The following is a 21261-nucleotide window of genomic DNA, read 5'->3' as shown; positions in this document are numbered from 1 at the left end:
TGAACTGCTAATGGCTTCTGCATTGGCCCTCCTCTCTGCCTTCCTTCCTCTGCCTGCAGTTCTTTTCATATCTTCAGAGGACAAAAGCTCCCTGTAAGTGAGCAAGAGGCCTGAGGACACAGTCATCAGACCCTTACTCCATACTTGATTGAGTCTCTGTTTGGATTATTGGGCAACCAGCTTGGACCAAAGAGACCTCAGGATTTCCGTCAGGTGGCAAATTTCAGGACAAGTAGTGGGGAGAAGAGAAGGATTTCTTCCTTGTCAGAGCATCAGAGCAGTGTCTGTAAGCCAGGCAGGAGCCCAACCACTGTAACATCCTAAAATATCAAGGGGGCGGCTGGGACACTATACTATAGTCCCAGTGACCAGGCATATATCACAACAAAGGAAAGCTTCTACCTCTCTAAATTATTACAAACATTCTGTCAGGGGCTGAGGCAATGGCTCTGTGGTTCCTAGCACTGGCTGCTCTTCCAGAGAACTGGGGCTTGAATCCCAGTACCCACACAGTAGGTCACAACCATCTGTAACTCCAGTTCCAGGGGATCCCATACATCTTCTGGCAACTGAGGGTACCAGACACACATGTGGTGACATACGGTATACATGCAGGCAAAACACTCATACACATCAATAAACCATCAGTCATTAATCAATTAATTAAAAGAAACAGTACATTAAAAAAAAAAAAAAAAAAGCATTCTATCTCTGGGTTGTGGTGGCACACACCTTTAATCCCAGTACTTGGAAGGCAAAGGCAGGTGGATCTCTGTGAGTTTGAGGCCAACCTGGTCTACAGGTTCAGGACAGCCAGGGGTACACAGTAAAATCCTGTCTCAGAAAACAAAGACAAAACCCTCAAACAACACACACACACACACACACACACACACACACAATTATTAACAATGCGATTTAAAAAAATTCTACCTTGTTTTTTTGTAACGCACAAATTACAACAGGATTCAAATGTTAGCCATGTTCTTTTGTATGCGGCCATGGCTGCCTTGATGCTCCAGCCCCGTGTTGAGTCATCATAACAGAAATGGTACAGTTTGTGAAGATTTAAAAATGTATAATCTGGCTCTTTACAGAAAACACTGCCAACTCAAGCGCTATGTGGCATTGAGCAGTAAGAGGCTTTGCATTTATCCTTGGAGAGGCACTGGATAGAGAGGCCATGGGCTAGTCAGGAAGGAAGTAGAGAAACAGTGTATAGGATGCAGTGGTCTGGCAAGAGGCAGGAAGCAGAAGAGCTGTTCAGAGGCTGGCCTGGGAGCCTGGCACGGGGAGGCCGGCGCCTGTGCCTGCTTAAGGCTGTCTGGAACAGCAGCCCTTCCAAGGACTAGAGTCAATGAGGATGGACAAAGCCTGGGGAGAAATATTAAGTGAATAATGGAGACACGTGAAGGTTTCTAGTTTCAGTCAACTGGAGAAAAGGAAGAGGCCAAGGAGGAAGAGAAAAAGGGCTGATGGAAGAGGGAACTTCAGGAGGGTGATGTACCTGGCTGAGCACTAGATGGCGCTGTCTGGCAGGCCACTGAAAAGTGGTTGCCCTTTGAGGGAGATGGCAGTGTGTGTGTGTGTGTGTGTGTGTGTGTGTGTGTCTGGAGTGAGTTAAAGAACAAGAAAGGTGTGAAGAAGGAGGATGGAGGGGACCAAGGGCAGGTTTACATGAACAGCCCAGTCAAGATCAGGAAGAGGAGCCAGGAGGAGAAAGTGTGGGCCAGAACCCAGGGTGTGTGCTTTGGTGTTTTGTTACTTCTGTACTCTTGGAAACTTTCAATGTTGGGGGGGGGGTGTTGTCTCCCTTTAATAGCAATAATAAAAACAGAATTCGAACCAGCCAATTCCTGGCTCTAGCTTCAAATAATTGGCCTAATTGTTTTCAAAAGTGGCTTTCTCAAGTCGACTCTGGGGGAATATGCTGGTCATGACAGGCTTGCTATACAGATCAAAGCTACTAATGATTTGTTTTTCTTCTCCTTCCCAAAAATGATTGTGTTAAATATATTTGGCACAACCTAGGCTCACCAATGTTCACCAGATACAGCCAAATGAGGACACGACTGATAAGCCCAGAACTGGGTTTATTTGGCCTTTGGGGACAGATGTTTTAATAATTTAGAGCTAGGCCCTGTGGAATTAAAAACAGGCATTCTAAAGTCTTGACTTTGCCTGTCCCTTTCTTGGCACACATTTAATTGCACGGTGATTTTTATTTGTTTAATAGCCCTGGCTAGTCTTGGACTTGCCCAGGCTGGCCTCCATCTTCTGGTGATCCTGTGCCCTGTGCCACAGGGATTACTTGCCTGGAGTAGTTTTAAGTACTTTTGTTGTATGTGGAAGTACAGGCACATCAGATAAAACAGTATCTGGCATGAAAGGAAACAGTTATGCCAAGCTGCTAGGAAACAATGCTAAACCCAAGTGACAAAGTTGGTACTTCATGATTAGTGGTCCAGACACTGCTCAAATGTGATGAACCCTAAAGGCCAAGGGCTAGGCTTGGAAGGCACAAATAGGGGCAGGGCATAAAGTCTGGAGTATATTCCAAAAGCCCAAATAAAATTTGTTAGCTATTTTTTTCTCTCCCTCCCTCAACAGGTGATGAAATTCTGGAACTCAATGGTGAATCAATGGCTGGCCTAACACACCAGGATGCCTTGCAGAAGTTCAAGGTGACTTTTTAGCCTCTGTCCACAGTCTGGGGCCTTTGATCAAACCCAGCGTCACCTACTTCCTTTGGTCCCACACAATTAAAAATTGGTCCTTTATGGGGACCTAACCTTTGCCTAGTTGGTGCTGCCCTTAGGCACAGCATTAAAGAAATTTCTCTACAAATGATAGTAGAATCAGGACATTCAAACTACTAAAAATGTATAAGGCTATCTCAAAACAATCCATGTGTTTACCATTGAGGACTAATGGATATGTTTTGAAGCTTTGGGGCTTTTTTGGAGGGGGGCTAGAGACAGAGTTCACTGTGTAGCCCTGGCTGTCCTGGAACTCACTTTATAGAACAGGCTGGCTTGGAACTTGGATATTTGCCTGCCTCTGCCTTGTGGGTGCTGGAATTAAAGGCGTGCGCCACCACTATCCTTTTGACTTTTTAAGACATTACTGAAAGTTATTTTGAGTCTCCATCCAGTTAGTTCAGTTCAAGAGTCTATCTGGGCCAAGCACCCATGCCACATGTCATATAACATGGATACTATGGGTGTATGTGTAATTATGTGTCACGTATAACTTACCACATGTTTGTATACTACACATGCACACCCACCAACATTACCTTGGGGAACATCTATCATTGTTACTGGTCATCTGTTTTTCGCCTGTCTGAGAATTGCTCCAAATACTGTCACTCTTTCCAGCAAGCCAAGAAGGGGCTGCTGACCCTGACAGTGAGGACCCGCCTGACAGCACCCCCATCGCTGGGCAGCCACCTGTCACCCCCTCTGTGCCGTTCCCTGAGCTCCAGCACGTGTGGTGCCCAGGACAGCAGCCCCTTCTCCTTGGAAAGCCCAGCGTCCCCTGCCAGCACCGCCAAGCCCAACTACAGAATCATGGTGGAGGTGTCCCTGAAGAAAGGTAGGAGTGCTCTGCCAGCCTTTCCCACTGCTGCCATAGGGAAAGAGCACAGAAGAGGTTCACTAGCAGGTGCTACTTTCATCCCGCTGGGCTTGCCATCAGGGCTCATCCTCCTCCCTTCCCTACCCCCATCACTACTTTCTCTTTTCTTACTTATTTTGTGTATATTTGTGTATATGCGTGTGCACACCACACAGAGAACTAGTGGGAGTTGAGATTCTCTCCTTCCACTATGTGGGTTCTGATGATTGAACCCAGTTCATCAGGCTGAGCCGTATCTCACCGCCATTCATCCTGTTTCTAGAAGCTTATTTGTGCTGTCCAAACCCAGACAATGTCTTTTGATGAGACAGTTAATAAGCACATACAAGGGAACTACACATTCTCACACATGCACATATGCACACACGCGCACACACACACACACACACACACACACACACACACACACACACACACACAAAGAGGGCGGGCAGACCCTGAACTCTGCAGCTGATATCCTGAGACCTTGAACAGCTCACTGACCCTCTTGGCCCCATTTTCTTGTTTCTGTAAGAGAATGGAGGGATTTTTTTGTTTGTTTGATTTTTCAATCAAACTGACTTTCAGAGATCCACAGCCATTCACTCTGTCACTCCAGGTGGATGGCTAATTCTAGAAGGTTCTGGAGGCCCTCTCTGTTAAAGTGCAGCTGAGCTGAGACTGGAAGGACAAGGGACACTGTTAAGTGCAGATCTGAGCTCCAAGCACAGTGATAAGCAAGTGTTCTGGGAGCAAAAGGAAGGCCAGCATGGCTGGTGCAAGGTGGGCAAATGGAAGAGGGGTAGGACTGAAAGGTGGAGAGGAAGAAAGGGGTTTCAAGCAGAGGTTAGTAAACCAGAAGGAGGGGTGTGTGTGGAGCAGTGTGTGTGTGTGAAAATGGGGACCAGAGGATGCAATAAAACCCTTGCCTGAAGTATTTCTTAGCTCCTCTACAGGACCATAAGCCTGTTGAGCCTCCAGGCATCTCTGGTGCAAATACTCAGTGGCCATAGTCAATTGGGTTCCTGCACTAAAGTTCATGGATCATGCCTGGCATGGTATGTGGGTGAGACATGGCTTCAATGTGGTGCTCCTTCTGAGAGCTTCCACAGTGATCACTCTCTTTAAATAGCCAAGTCTTAGCCTCTGCCCCACCGACTGTTTCAGCATTGTTTGGGATGAATCTCAAGGACCTACACGAGACAGATCCATTAGTCTAAAGAGCCTTGCTCTGGTTAGGAGCCCTGGATGCCAGGATTGACTCTGACCCCTGCACAGTGCATGTCACAGTCCACATTTCTTTACCTTTATAACAGTGACCTACAACATCCATCCCTCATGGTCCATCCCTGTTGGTCTTTCAACATTGAAAGATGGAAACATAAGAGTGATTTGTAAGCTATGTGTGCCCCAAGAAAACCTGAAGGCAGCTCTTTCTCCTTCCCACTCTCTGGCCCCCAAATTGGTCCATGTTAGCTGCCACGTCTTATTTCCAGGACCTTTCCAATCAAGCAAACCCTCTGACTCCCTTTCCAAGTTGAAGATCCACATAGACCTAATAGCATCCCTGTTTGTCTGGTCCCAGGCTGCCTGTGCAACCCCCTTCTTCTCACATATTCCCAGTCACCTTCAAGGGCATCATGGGTGCCTGAAGGGCAGAGCTTCATAGATCTGGTCCTTCCCAGACTTCCCTGTTATATAGCAGCATTGACACCCTCCAGTCACTCAATCCAAGACTTCCTTTGAGATGTTTTACTGACCCAGTCCTTATATTCCATCCCTTTGGAATATATTCCATTTATCTCTTCTGCCACCCTCTTTACCCTCTGGATCTTTTCAATGATCTTTGTTCTTCCATTCCTAACCATCAACAGTTATCTCTCCATATAGAGCATGGTAGTTACATTATGCCAATTCCTCATTCCCGACTGTCCCATGGCATTTCTTCTAAGTTAAACAGAAGGTATGTTTCTGCACACCTGTGCATACAAGACCTATTAAGTCTGGCCCTTGATCCCTGCACTATGTCACCTCACCCCACCCTCCCCATGCCTGCCCACGTTCTGCCCATACTGGCCTTTCTGGAACTATAAAAACAAGGCACACTCCTCCCAGCCTCTAGCCTCTGCCTGGGCTGTTTCTGCTACCCAATGCTCTGCCCCAACTCCTCATCCTGGCTCTATGTTGTCATCCATGGTTTACACCAAATGTAGTCAGTGAGGTCCAAAGGGGAATCCTGCCACTTTCTAGCCTATTTCCCATTCACTTCCTGAATAATACTCATTGCTGTCTCCTTCTTTCCCACGTCCTCTTGCTCATCTTCCTCTATCTTCCTTCTCACAGCCTCCCCTTTCTCATTTCCTAATGTTTATCTACTTGACCTTACTGCACACCCTCCTCACTGTCTGCTTTGGCCATCACTTGGTCCCTAAATGGCCTCTGTGCACAGTGACACTCCACACACAGGCATGGAATGAGTGTCCTGACCCAGACACTTGCCTAGCCCCGGACACCAGGTGTCAGAGGCATCTAATAGGAAAGCTCACATCCCCCACCTTTCCTCCATTCTGCGTTCCAGAGGCTGGTGTTGGCCTGGGGATTGGCCTGTGCAGTGTCCCCTACTTCCAGTGCATCTCAGGCATCTTCGTGCACACGCTGTCACCTGGATCCGTGGCGCATCTGGATGGACGGCTGCGGTGGGTCTTTGTTTTTCTTTCTGAATAGACCCCTGGCTTAGAGCAGAGAAAACATCCATCAAGAGAAATGGTGAATGATCCAGGCTTGATTCAACTGTGCCTCAGCAGCAGTTACCAGGACACAGGGAAAGAGGGCAGGGTACACAATCTCAGCAGCCCCACACCAGAGCTGTAAAGTCCAGCGTTACTGATTCCTCATAAATCTGTGTGCATGAGCAGTTTAAGAAGCATGGCCTCTGAGAATGTCAGACTGCAACAGAAAACAGGAAGGAAGCTTACTTCAATTCAGACTCAACCATGGTGTCACGAATGGCCATCCCGATGGGGTTTATCTGTGAGCTCTATGTGCAGACCCAAGTGTTTTAAGTAAACTGGCTGTGTGCATGCACATCTTTGCTGAGAAAAGCATAATAATTTCAGATAGAAACTGCAGTCACACCTCTCTATAAAAGGCTTCTGCCTTCAGTAAGCGATCTGATTGGGTAGAAGTCGTTATGTCAATTTAACCCATTACAATACTTTCACAGCCATTATAACATCTGCCCGTGGTACATATGCATGTTTCACAAGGACACACTTTTGTTAAGCAGGAAGGTTCTGCCCTGTTTTTAATCCCTCCCCGCACCTCCCATGATTGCAGTGTAGAAAGGCAAACCCACTTTAGGTGATGTCTTCATAGAAATTGAGCTGGAAACAGATCTGTGCTGCCATCTGCAGGAGAGCCACTGCTACTGCACTTGGGACACAACTACAAGGATGGGTGGGGGCTGGGGGTGGCCGTTGCAGGGCTGGGAGACGTGGCCTCAGGCCAGGGCACCTAGCTGCATGGTTGGGGGGGGTTGCCTGCAGAGTCGGGGTGATTACTACTTTATCCCTTCTGCCCTCTCTCAGAGGCCTGCAGTGGCGTGGGAACTGCTCTGTGTTGTGTGGCAGGGTTGTTCAATTACATCCAGAGAACATGAATCACCTTAGCAAGAGAAGGAGGTCAGTTTAGCAGAAACACAGAAGGAATCAGGGGACCACAGGAGGGGATGCAGAACCAGAAGACCTGAGTTCTTACCATGACCCTGCTGAAACCCTGAAAAAGACTGCTCTTAACCTTTGTTTCCACACATCTGTTCTTGTTCACTGTCTGTGGCTGCAGCTGTCACTCACAATGGCAGAGTTGAGCATTTGTGACACAGATAGCATGCCATGCCAAATATAAAGTATTTACTGTTGGCTCTTTACAGAAAAGTGTCCACCCCCAATACAGGCTGCAGGGGGAAAGTTATTTTATCTTGAATGCCTGTTTCTCCATCTGTGAAGGGGCAAGGACTTTGTTCACATCTTAGAGTCACTATTGCTTTGATGAACACCATGACTAATGCAACTTGGGGAGGGAAGGGTGTATTCCGCTTCTGCTTCCACATTACAGTTCATCATCAAAGGAAGTCAGGACAGGAACTCAAGCAGGAACCTGGAGGCAAGAACTGATGTAGAGGCTGTGGAGATGCTGCTTACTGGCTTGTCCCTCACAGCTTGCTCCACCTGGTTTCTTACAGAACCCAAGACCAGTGGCCCAGGGATACCACACCTCCAAATGGGCTGGACCTTACCCATCAATCACTAACTTAGAAAATGCTCTTCAGGCTTGCCTTCAGCCTCATCTTCTGGAGGCATTTTCTCAACCAAGGCTCCCTCCTCTCAGATGACTTGCCAACTTGGCCAGGATAGTTGGTTGGTATCAACAATCCAATCGAATCCTGTCTTTGCTAGCTTGGTTCTTTTTCTGTGTCAGCAAGCCTTCTGTTACTGTTGCAAACACCTCAGTCATCAGCTTATACGAAGAGAGGGTATTTTGGCTCACAGTTCTGGAAGGTCTATTTGTGTCTGACCGGCCCCACTACATGTGGGTCTGTGGTGAGGACACACATGATGGCAGGGAGAGAAGGCAGAACAAAGTGTTCACCTCTAGGCTAGACCTCTGAAAAGAGAGGCAAGGGCAGAGTCACACTGCAGAGTTCCCCTGCAAAGGCACATTCCCAGAAACCAGAAGGGCTGTCCCTGGCCCCCGCTCCTACAGTTTCCACCACTTCTCAGGGCCTTTGGAGGGTACCCATCTAAACCACAGCAGTTGCCGGTAACTAGCGCCCTATGTTGGAACTAAAAGAAGTCTCCATGGCTGCTGTCCTTGCTCTCTCCCTCCTCTACCATTTCTTACAATTTCTTTGCCTTTAGCACACCCTGCCAAGTCCCCCCTCCTAGCCACTCTACTTCTGAGGACACTGAGGCCCAGAATGTGATGAGTTACTTCCCGTTTAAACAGTTAGCAGGGGTAAACCACATCCTCAGTCTTGATCAGGTCAATGGGAGGCAGTGGGGGAAGGGACAGGTGAACTTCTGTCTATGTCTAGGTATGAAACACTGGCCACTCAGTGGTCCACAGTGACAGGAATTTCACAGCTGTTTTGTTCTGCCCCGTCCTGAGTTTTGGTCAAGTGGTAAAGTCTACTCACTGAGATGTTATGAACAGCCTGGCCAGGAGTTGGTTACTGAGAGGTGGCCCTCTTTCTGTTGTAGTATTTGTTTTATTTTGAGGCTTCTATGGGTGTTTTTGCAGGTGTGGTGATGAGATTGTGGAAATCAATGATTCTCCAGTGCATTGCATGACCCTCAACGAAGTCTACACAATCCTGAGCCACTGTGACCCTGGCCCCATTCCCATCATCGTTAGCCGACATCCAGACCCACAGGTAATGTGCCACTGGGCTTTTCTCTGCCCAGGCTCTCTCTTTCAGTATGAATCAGGGCAAGAATTGGATGGAAACAGAGATGTTGCTGGCTAGGATTTAAACACTACTCCTCCACGCCTGTCCAGGCTATCTGTGGGGGGAAAAGTGTTTGTAGGAAAGCCCACTGACAAACTCCTAGACATCAGAAGAAATGGTTGTTCACTTAGGAATATCTTATAGCTAAGTTATAAGTTTTGGGGGAGGAAAACAGAATCCCAGAGTTCCATACAGCAAATGGAAGAGATCTATTTGCGTGTGTATCTGGTGGGCACTTGTAATGGGAGTATCTGGAGCTAGGCAGTAAGGATTCAGAGACAAGTAAACTTACAGTAAAGAGTTTTGAATAAGCACATGGCCTCAATAAAGAGACTGACACGCAGAAGGAGTGGGGGTTGATAAAGCAGAGCTTGATAGACCTTAGGTTTCTCGAGACAGGAACTACAATCATTCCAGCATATGGGAGCACTAAGTTCAAAGTCAGAGTCTGAAGGGACCATCTATATCTGGAGAGTGGATGGCAGGTTTTGTGAACTGGGTGAGATTGAGAACCGACACTGGCCAGGATTCCTCCACATTGGTGCATCTGTGTTCTTTCCTGGACCTGGTGAGGAGCTACAGGCCAGAGCTACAGATGTAACAGGTTCATATTTATTGTTCCAACCTTTGAACAGAGTAGAGTGGGTGGAGTGTAGGAAGGAATGCATGGTGAGGCCCTGGTCTACACAGAAGGCATAGGAAGAGACTAGAGAAGAAGAAACTCAAAGTCATACTTGGGAAGAATCAGCAGTAGCTCTTAGCTACTTAGCTTTGGGCTAAGAAATAGAATGCAACTAAGGAATGCGACAGGAGACAATGAACAAGGAGTTGTGGGTAACCTGATGGGGCTTAGATGTCTGTGGGATGTCTAGATACACTCCATAGGCAGCTACACTGAGGGCGGATGCTGCTATGACATCCAGGCCAGACCTAGACTTGAGACTCAATGCCATGGTGAGAGATTGGTGAGATCACCTTGGGGAATTTGATGATAGTCACTCCCACTCTTGATTTAATCTTTCCTCAGTGTGTGTCAGACATGTTTGCCAAGCTATAGTTCACTAATGAGAAACCCAGGCTTGAAAGGAAAATGAACACAGCTTACAACGAGTCAGAGAGACAGGCAGTCGGGGATATGTAGTTCAGAGGCATGAAGGCCACCACACTGTTGTGCAACCACTGCCAAGTTTTGTCTTGAGAAACTGAACTCTGACAATTAAACAATCCCCTCCCTACAGCCCTTAGTAATCACTTTTCTCTTTTGCCTACATACCTTCTATAAGCAGAACCATGACACATTTGCCCTTTTGTTGCAACTTTAAGTCATTTATATTACACTCTTGTCCATGTCATAACCCGTGCCATCTGCCTTCCATTCTAAGGTTGACTAATACTCCCTTGGATACATATGCTGCCTTTTGTTTAAGCACCCAGCTTGCAATAGATAGTTACTTGCTTCTGCTTTGGACTATTGTAATAATGGGGAAAAGAACATGAGACGTATTCATGACTTTGAGGTACTTTTTAATTTCTTGTTTATTTGAGACAGAGTCTCACACTGTGGTTCAGGCTGACCTTACACTCACTGTGTTGCTTAGCTAAGCTTGAACTTGAAGCAATTCTCCTCTTTTATACTCCTGAGTGCTGAGATTTTTGGCAAGAACCACCATACCTGGTCTATTTGTTTGTTTGTTTGTTTATTATTATTTTGTGTGTATGTCCAGATGTGGGTCATATGCTAATTCTATTTTTATTATTATTTAAGGACTCTCTATACTGTCTTCCATAGACACTGAACTATTTTACATTTCCATCAACAGTGCATAGGAGTTCCAATTTCTCCATGCCCTTGCCAAAATGTGTTATTTTAATGTGGTGTGTGTGTGTGTGTGTGTGTGTGTGTGTGTGTGTGTGTGTGTACCTGGAGAAGCCTGAAGAGGGCACTGGATGGGTTGGGAGCCCAACTCTGGTCCTCTGAAAGAGCAGTAAGCATTCCTAACCACAGAGTCTTTTCTCCAGCCCCAAGACTTGTCTTTTTCGTTTGTTTGTTTGTTTGTTTGAGTACCTGACTTAATGGATGTGAAGTGGTATTTCTCTGTGATTGAAATTTTCATCCAGTATTCAGTGGTAGTGAATATCTTTTCATGGATTTGTTGACTATTTGTATATTTTCTTGGGAGCAATATCCACCCAAGTCTTTTGCCTTTTTATAACATGAGTTTTGGCTTTTGTTATTGTTCTTTATATTCTGTGTTTTAACTTTTCACTGGATATATGATTTGCAAGTATTTTCTCTCATTTAGAGAGTTGTTGTTTCAGTCTACTGACTGTTCTCAGGATGCATACTTTAAAGTTTTTGTGTTCGTTGATTTTTTTATAATTGATTTTTATTGTTCAAAAGTATGTGTATGTATGTGTGTCTGTGTGTGGGTGTGTGTATGTGTGTGCAGGTGCTCTCAGGAGCCAGAAGCACTGGGTTTCCTGTAGACTGCTGAGAGCTGCCCAGAATGGCTGCTGGGAATTGAATTCTGGTCCTATACAAGAGCATATGTACTCTTAACTTCTGAGCCACCTCTCCAGCCTAGGAATTGTATTTATTGTTTTCCTTTTTTTGTTTCCCATATTTAGGTTATCAATTATTTATTTAGCAAAATATGCTCTTTCTGGAGATTTATACTGTTTATAGTTTGTAGAACAAGAAATTAAGGCTTAGAAGTATAAGTATCTAGATGATAGAGAAACTGCCATGAGGTATAAGCCTGCTTCATTCCTAGACTCACACTGAACTCTATTTATTTATTTCTATGTGTATGGGCGTTTGCCTCCTTCTGTCTGTGTTATATTCATGCAGTATACAAGGAAGCCAGAAGAGGGTGTCATGTCCTTTGGAACTTGAGTTATAGCCATTTGTTAGCCACCATGTGGGTGCTGGGAATCCAACCCTGGTCTTCTGGAAGAGCAAATGGTGCTCGCCAGTTCTGAGCCAGCCCCTCACATTTAACTGTTACTGTGAAGGGACTAATGGCTTGTGAGGCACAGCACAGGCCTTATATTGGTCATGGTGATGACTGTGACACTGACGGTGACATCACTGCTAAGGGAATAGCTTTCAGAAGTATATTATGAAACGGTGACTTTACCTGGCGTTTCTCAGTAGTGAGGAGAAGGTTGGAGAACCAAGGGGATTGATGGACATGCCTTTATTGCTAGACATGCAACAACACCTGGAAGACCCTGGGGGAGTGTTGATGCCCAGGGCACTTCTGGAAGCTGAATTTGTCTGCTCTTTGCAGAGTGGAAAGTAGAAGCCATGGGCATGGTAGGTACAGTTTTTGGAATCTGCTTCTTGCTTGAGTCAGTGATGGATCTTTTTCCAGGTGTCTGAGCGGCAACTCAAGGAAGCTGTGACTCAGGCTGTAGAGGGCATCAAATTCGGAAAAGAGAGGCACCAGTGGAGCTTGGAAGGTAAGGGGAGTGGTGAACACTTACTTGGAAAATCTTTGTCTCCTTAGAAATCTTGGGGTTCAGCCATTAACCCACCATCTACCTCAGCAGCATGAGATCAGTCATGCTGCACATGTGTGCCATTAGGCAATGACGATTGAAAGACAGGCGCTAGGCTCACCAGTGAAATTGGCTCATTTCTGCCTTGTGTGCAAAGCACAAGGCTTGTATTGTTTTAAATGTGGCAGGTGCTCTGCAGGCATCTCCATCCCTTTCATCACCTGCCAGACTGTCTTGCCCACATAATGCCCCTGCAGGCTTTGAATTTGCAGTTCCTAATCTGTAATAAGAGACACTGAAAACTCCTAATTAATCTTAATGTATTTCCCACCACATCCTCACATCTAATTTTTATGTACATGTTATTAGAATAAGAGAGACCCTGGAAGGCTCTTTGCCAAAGACATATGACCAGTACATGAAGAGATTGGTCAGGGGATCAGGGACTTAGCTCTCTAGGTAGTTCCTGTGTTTAACCTTTGGACATTAGCCAGGTCCTAGGCCAACCTGAAGAGTTAACACTGATATTGGCAAGGAAGCTGAAGTGTATAATGTGAGTTCTAATAGGCCTTAATAATAAAAGCTGGGAGTCAGATGTAAGGAAAAAAGGGGAGCAAACCCCTTTACCTCACTAGCTTCCCAATGGAAAAGAGCTCAAAGTTCCTCTTTCCTTCAGCCTACAATCCTTTCTCTGCCCCATCATCTCACTTCCTGTCTTTCTGTTAGCTAGTGAGTGGCAAGCTCCACCCTCTGATCTTCAGGCATGCTTTATTGGTACAAACAAGATATCACCAACAAAGTGTGTGGGAAAACATTCAGAGGAAAGGGCAGGACCAGGCTTTATTTCCACTAGGCTCCACCCACCCCGATGCACAGAAACATAAGGGAATTGACCAGGACACCCTTCCCACAAGCACTTACAGTGGTAGGGGGTATGGTGATTAGACACAGGGGAATGTTAGCTTCCATGCCTTTCTTTAGTGATTTAGGTTTCTCAAATATGACCAAGATAGAGCAAAAAGCTCCTCCTTAAAGTGTGTTTGGCTCCAATCCTGTTGGATTTATTGCTTTCTCATGAGGGTCGTTTTAGCTCTCCTAACTGCACCAAATGAACCCACAAACAACCAGATCTCTGTGGCTCCCAGTTCCTTGAGCTGCAGTTTCAGGAAAGGGGTACCTGTGACCATTTGTCACTAGAAAGAACAGCGTCTTAGAGATGTGTAGATGCCACTGTCCAGAAAACCATGGTGTGGGGGATGGGAAAATATGAGAGAGGGGAACTGGGCTGCGGCTTTGCTTCACTTCTTTCGTCTTCAGGTGTGGGGTTCAGAGATCCTCTACATCTTTTCTGTCTTTTCTAGTGAACCTCACTCAAGGCAAGCCCAGCAATGTTAGCATTGCAGCCCCTTTGACACACACACATACACACACAAGTGGTGTGCCATCCTCCTCCCAGGAAGATAATGCTGAGGCAGAGCATAGTGTGTCAGATGCCTTTTAGGTTTCTTGGGGATCCACTCCTATGCAAGGAATAGAGGACCTGAAGTCAGCCAGCCCTGGCCCTGCAGCTAGCATGGTCCACTCAGGCTGCCTCAAGTTGGCAGCGATGGGTAGCTCTGTCCAAACCACCCTTGCTTCCATCAGACCCTGCGACTGGGCTGCTCCCACGTTAACATGGTGTCTCTGCTGCTGCAAAGCTGGCCACCGGTGTCCGCATAACTGGGACACCCAGCTCTTGCACAGAATGTCAAGTCTCTGTGTCTGGCACGTCACATGCAGGCTCAGAAAGGGTGAATGATTTTCTCAACTCAAAGTTTGAAAATTCATAGGAGTTCAAACCCAAGGCTGCCAGGCTCAGAGTCTAAGGTGCCTGCCACTGAGTAGTGGGATGGATGTACAGAATGCTGCCTGCAGCCCTAGGGGTTCTGGTGGCCTTCTGAGGTTCAGCTAGGGGGGTTCCTTGTGCTTCCCATGCAGGTGTCAAAAGGCTGGAGAGCAGCTGGCATGGGCGGCCCACCTTGGAGAAGGAACATGAGAAGCACTCAGCACCCCCTCATCGAAGGGCCCAGAAGATCATGGTCCGCTCCAGCAGTGATAGCAGCTACATGTCTGGGTCACCAGGGGGAAGCCCCTGCAGTGCAGGTGCGGAGCCACAGCCTTCTGAGAGGGAAGGCTGTACACACAGCCCCAGCGTGCCCCCAGGGCAGGAGCAAGAGCCCTGCCCTGGGGTCCCATCCAGGCCTCATCAGGAGAGCCCGCCCCTTCCCGAGAGCCTGGAAAGAGACAGTCACCCACCACTGAGACTGAAGAAATCTTTTGAGATTTTGGTGAGAAAGCCGACATCCTCCAAACCCAAGCCTCCACCCAGAAAATACTTTAAAAATGGCAGCGAGCCTCAGAAGAAACTGGAAGAGAAGGTCGCAGACCCTTCTGGGCATGCCTTGCCCACAGGCAGCCAGGTAGGAGGGTGTGCGCAGTGGGACACGTGTCCCCTGCATCGTGCACAGCTGCCCTTGAGCGTTAGAAAATATCTTCAGGTCTCCTGTACTCTGGCATCGAGAAACACTCTCTAGGCCCACTGTGGAGAGACACTGGAAGCTTTGTAGAACCAAAATGGAAGTTCCGGGTCCGCTAGCTGTTGGTGCTAACATTCAGAGTTCTCTCTGCATGGGTCATTTGTCTGGAGCTCGGCACACCAGCAGCAGCAGGGTCACTCCATAGTGGTGAGGCTGAGCCTGGGAATCTTAGGTGTTCTGCTTACCCACACACAAGTTGTCACCTAAATAACTAAGAGATCAACAATTCTGTGGGGATACCGGGTGATTGTGAGAAACTAGTCCCATTACTCATTCTTAACTTTGTCTCCCTCCTATAAGTGGGGACACTGGGGGAACTAACCTCTCTTAAGTCTAGGTGTCTTTAGCTACTACTTGGGGCTTCTTTGAGTGCCCCCTCTACTGGCTGTTTTGAGAATTACATCCTCCTTCAGTATCTAGCAGTCTACAGCCCCATGCTTTTCCTCACCACCTGGTCAAGACCTCCTTCCTCCAACCCTGCTCCACAAGGAAGGCAGGTGGGTAGGACAGCAGCTATTGAAATTTAACAAAGGGCTCTATGCTAGATATGCTTATAAGTATTGTGTCAGTTCATTCTTGCAAGGGTCTGAGGACGAGGGTCCTAATTATCAGAAAAGGAATTAAATTCACATTGCTCAGGAGGGAAGGGGAGGGGGGAGTGCATGTGTAAAGTAAGGCCTCTGGGAATCCCCTAGAAGCCAAAATGCAGGTTGACAAACTTCAGTGAGGTAGTTGTGGGAGGAAAGTCTTGAGATCTCTGGTGAAGGCACAGTAGAGGAAGAAGAAGCTATGTTACCAAACAGGAAGTGCAGTCTCTCAGACAGCTGAAGGGGCGGGGCTGACTAGCAAGCAGGAATGGGCTATCCTGTGGATATACTTCTGTTACCACCCCTGCCCCGCCTTTCAACAAATATGGCATTGCTTCTGGGTCTGAAACTGAATCTAGAAGGCAAATCAGAAGCAGGCAGGTGAGAAGGTAGACTTCGCTTTCCTCCTCCAGACAAAGGAAAGGGGAACAGGTGCCCAGATGGTGCCCTTGGACTGCCTGATTGGGTGGGGCCCCTGTAGGGCAGGGAGCATTGCCAAGTTAGGCAGCCAGCAGAGGAAGCAGGTTTTCTGCTGGGAAGAGCAGGCAAGGAGCCAAGGTATTAAAGATAGCACAGAGGCACATATAAACACATGTGCATGAGTACTCACACACACCGGTGCACAACACACACACACACACACACACACACACACACACACACACACTGCTTTCTCAGATTCAGCATCCTATCATGAGCAATTTGTCCTGCCCTGCCTTTGACTTCCTCCCTGTCCTCACCAGTAACAGGGTCCTCACTAACACAAAGGCCATTCAGTGGCTGCTTTTGTTTTTTGGTCCACTCTCCATCATCTCCCACAGCCAGCAGACCGTTCTGTAACTTATTCACACAACCAGCAGAGCATTGTTGGGCTGGGAGAGAGATCACAAAGACAGGATTTTAGCCTGGCAGAAAACAGGAAGCAATTGACTTTATGCACTATTCTTCACACATCCTAGCCTTTCTGAGCGGATCTCCTAGCCTTTCTGAGTGGATCTCCTAGCCTTTCTGAGTGGATCTTGTTGCCTGTGGTTCCATATTCAATCCCTCTTGCCCACTCTCCACTTTCTCCCTCTTCTTTTTCTCTTCCTGCATTCTTCTCGTATTCTGCTTTGTAGTCTTTTTCCTCTAGGGTGCTTAGACCCTTCTCAAGCAGATATGTAAGAGAGTCTATGCATGTTTCCCATTTAATGAAACTTTGCCCATGTCAAAACAACAGCATCAAGCCAGCATGGGGAGGCAGAGACAGGCAGATCCCTGGTACTTGGTGCCAGTTAGCCTAGCCTATTTGGGTCACTCCAGACCAGGGAGAGATCACCTCAAAAACAAACAAACAAGAACCCCGGCAGATAGCTCCTGACAAAAAACACCTGAAGTTGTCCTTCTAGACTCCACACCCATATATACACAGGCATGTAAGTACCCACTTGTATGTATACATACATGTGTGCATGCACATACACAGGAAAGAAATGAAGGAAGAGGAAAAATGTATGTATATATATATATATATTCACATATATGTATACATATATACACACATATATATGGAATACTTTTCAGCTCTAAAAAAATTTAAAATTTTTCAGGAAATCATTTTTCGAAAATGGATGGATTTACAACTTATACTATTAAGTGAGTTGATATAGTCTCAGAAATAAAACATGTGTTCGTCTGAGAATATATGAGATCTAGCCAGTAATATGTATGCATATGTGAGCAAATGTACAGGCAGGTGCAGTTTGAAAGTATTTATTAGGCTTATGGTTCTAGAGGTTAGAGTTCATGACCATAACGATGGGGAGGATGGTAGAAGACAGGCAGACATGGTCCTGGAGCAGTAGCTGAGCGCTTACATGAGAGAGAGAAAGAGAGAGAGAGACAGAGAGAGAGCTGGAATGGACTTGAAACCTCAAAGAGCTTACATGTTGAGACTACAGAGAGAGACAGAGAGAGAGCTGGAATGGACTTGAAACCTCAAAGCCCACCCCGAGCCCGAGTGACATACTTCACCAACAAGGCCACACCCCACAATCCTGCCCAAACAGTTCCACCAACTGGGGACCAACCATTCTAACATATGCACCTATGGGGGCCATTCTCATTCAAACCGCCACAGGCATACATGGGGTCTTTTCCAAGATGACTTGCTGTCATTGGCTATGCCTTTGTATAAAAGCACCAACAGTCTGTGGATACCGATGACTGTCACCTCACAGAGCCCCTATCAGGGCACAGTCAGTTTTCCTGTGTGGTGAATATCTTGGAGAAGAACAGATGTTACTATTGGCTTACTGTTAAGTGCTAATGGGAACAGTTCAGGGAGGCTTCTTTGGATGCTCTGACCTTCATATTCCAGAACATTCTCTTAAGTCTGCACTCTGAAACAGGGACTTTGGGCTGGTCAATGACTGTGACCTCTTTCCAACTGTTCCAGTTCTTTCTTTCCCAAAGAATGTATGGGGACAGCAGAGACACTAAGTCTGAGTGCCCAGCAAGTGCTCCTGCTTCTGTCCTTCCTCTGGAGGACAGCCTTTAGCCTTGTCACCTGGCCCATTGTGACCTGACTCCTCAATGAACAGGACTTGGGAGCCACCCCAGCATAGAAAGATGTTTCTCTTCCATACAAACATGTGTCAGAAGCATCATCTACATGGGCCTCAGTGTTGCCTTTTCTTCCTAGAGAGCGCACCATTCTTGCTACCATGCTTGGTTGCCTGGATTTGTTCCAGAACCAGATGCAAAGCATTTCTCAGGCAAGCCTTCAGTGCTTCTGAGGTCCAACATGCCCTCTGGACTCTGCATCTCACTCAGACTTTGTGGGAATGCCACTTAAATAGTAGATGGATACTTGATGCCGGATCCAGCTCCTCACAACCTGTTTTATGGAGGTTCCTGAGGCAGCAGCCTTCTCCATGGAGAAAGAAGTCTGAAACTGATTGGTGGTGTCTTTCTAGGTGCTGCAGAGGGAAGAAAGGGCACGGTGCTACTAGATTCTAATTACCTTGGTAATATTGGTGTGGAGCTGTCACTAGAGTGCTTTCCTTGCAGACAAGAACCCAAACTAGTGTGGTGGTACATGCCTTGGTGGATGCAAGTGCATTGGGTTATCCTTGACTAAGTAGAGAGCTTGAGGTTAGCTTAGGATACTTAAGACCTTGTCTCAAACAAAAGAAAACAAAATTGCAACTGGCAAGAAGGCCCAGTGTGTAAAGATGCTTGTCGCCAAGCATGATGACCTGAGTTCAATCCTCGGGAGCCATGAGGTAGAAGTAGAGAAGTGATTTCCACATATTGTCCTCTGATCTTCATGTGTGTGTTGTGAATACAATAAATAATGTAATTTTTAAAACTTAAAACCAACAAGGGAAGCAACTGGCATGCTTTTCTTTTGAGTGGTCTTAAGTTAGGCAGCACTAGAGGGCAGTTTCTTTGGCTCCTGTGTGTGCCTTTGGGTCAGGTAGTTGGCCAACATGCTGTTGTAAGCAAAGCAGTGCCAGCACCTTCCTTACCCCCACCTCTTGTGCCCGGCACAGGTAGCCAGTAACTCCTCGTGCCTATGATGCATGCCCATATTGGGCCCAGCAGGTTGTTGGAAGCCCAGGGATACCCAGAGCATCCAAGGGAGATTAACTGTGCAGGGACAGCCCTGTGTTGGGGAAAGAACCCTTCCTCACGACTGCTGTGACTTTTCCTTTTGAGGTGTCTCAATATTCATTTTCAAGTCCGAATCAAAGAGTGCCTTGCCTCCTGGCAGCTTGAGGCTACCGTTTTGACACAGCCTGGCTTCCTGTTTACACCACAGGAAACCAGAGAGCTGCTGCCTCTGCTGCTACAGGAAGACATTGCAGGCAAAAGCCCCTGCACCACAGCCTGCTGTCCAGGACCTGCAGTCAGCACACCGACTTCGACCTCCACCACAGAGGGAGAGCCAAGGAGGAGTGCCAGTCCAGGTGAGCCACCATGGGGATCTTCCAAAGGAAGATCTCTCTGAAGAAAGTTCTACGGATCAAGCAGGAGCTAGAGTTTGGTCTGAAGTCAGTGCCTTGCATAGACACAGCAGATACAGCCAGTGCCTAGGGTTGATGGAAGGTGAGGCTTCTGGGGCACTGGGGCAGAAAGATAGGGGAAGTGCTTTTCAGAGTGAGAAGTGTCCTGGTTGAAGCTGTGATTCCAGGGAGGTGGTGGTAGCGATGCCTGCCATTCTTGAGGGTCCACATGGGAAGATGTCCAAAGAGTACAGCTAACCCAGCTATCCCAAGCAGCTGCATTACATGGGCATCAGCAAGACAGACAGTATACACCATTCATTATGCTCAAATCCGAGAGTGCAGCATGGGAAAAGCAGGGCTTGCTGATGGTTACCACACCCAGGAGGTGGGTAGCAAGTGGTCCAGGCGGTATGCCTGTCAATGCAATGGCATGGCTTGAGTGTTTGTTGGCTTACTACAAAGGACAGAAGATCCTGGGTTCACCCTTCATTCTGGGCAATTTACTTCGCTTTTGTGGGTCCATTCACTGGTCAGCATAAGGTTCCATATGGCCCTTTAGGCCATATGGAATCTTGACATGTGACTCACTGCATCGAGCACACAGTGAATGGTGGGTGTGTGAGGCTGTGTTTGGTGCCAAGGATGAGGGAGGAAGGGATCCTCCAAACAGGTTCCTGGCCTGAGGAGCTCCCAGCATGGCAGATGGGTGAACAGGGAGGCTACAAACCATATTCCCTAAGCACATGAAGGCCTTTGGAGAGTAAAGGACAATATGTATGGAATGATCTGGATATCTCACCCAGAGAGGTGCCCCACCAAGGGAGAGTCCACCACCTCACCCTCCATTCCCTTTGTCGTCCTAATTGAGGACACACCCTTGTTTGCAGAGGACTAGCCTGTAGAACTTTGGACTCTGAATTGTTACCATACCAGCCCCTTATAGCTGAACAGTTTGTAAATGCAGAAACAGCATAAGGGCCAGTCCTGAACTTCATGATCAGGCACAGCTCTTCTTGGGTGTCATCAGAATTCAGTGTTCTACTTCTCTTGAGACTGGGCATGGTAAGAGGTGGGAGGAAGCAACATTCCTCAAACAAGGGTGCTTTCTCATATGAAGACTCCCTGAAACACGCAGCCCAAGCTGTCTAGTCTTAAGCAGAGAAGGATGAGGCATGGGAAACACAGAGGACTGACAGTGACATCCCTCTTGAATGCTAGGGCTCAGAGACCAACTTCCCCATCCCTAGGGAAAGGGGTTGAGTGCAGAGTCTTCCCAGTCCATGCTGGTAAATGTCAGTTTAATATTATCTTCTTCCAAGAAAGCTTCTGCCATGCTGCCCCTTGGACATGGCGACCTGAGAACATCATGGGCAGACCGTGGATGATACAATGAAATACCTTTGTGGGGCTAACCACATCCCGATTGCCAAGATTATAGCCCAGTTATATCAGCTCAGAACTGAGAAATGGACCCTTCA

At 47.1% G+C, this 21261-nt stretch overlaps 1 protein-coding gene across 1 annotated transcript in view; it reads left to right on the top strand.

Annotated features, from left to right (window-relative positions):
- Il16 (interleukin 16) overlaps window positions 1-21261 on the top strand; it is a 96864-nt gene that overhangs the window by 65242 nt on the left and 10361 nt on the right. Inside the window, exons 7-13 of the mRNA XM_051206673.1 lie at window positions 2611-2684; window positions 3381-3597; window positions 6197-6314; window positions 8917-9049; window positions 12502-12589; window positions 14606-15087; window positions 19597-19744. Coding sequence (XP_051062630.1) covers window positions 2611-2684; window positions 3381-3597; window positions 6197-6314; window positions 8917-9049; window positions 12502-12589; window positions 14606-15087; window positions 19597-19744 — 1260 coding nt within the window. The remainder of the gene's footprint in view (window positions 1-2610; window positions 2685-3380; window positions 3598-6196; window positions 6315-8916; window positions 9050-12501; window positions 12590-14605; window positions 15088-19596; window positions 19745-21261) is intronic.

This window comes from Phodopus roborovskii, unplaced genomic scaffold, assembly GCF_943737965.1.
Source record: "Phodopus roborovskii unplaced genomic scaffold, PHOROB, whole genome shotgun sequence".
NCBI lineage: Eukaryota > Metazoa > Chordata > Mammalia > Rodentia > Cricetidae > Phodopus > Phodopus roborovskii.
The sequence above is the reverse complement of the archived record's forward strand: the minus strand, read 5'-3'. Positions and strand labels throughout refer to the sequence as shown.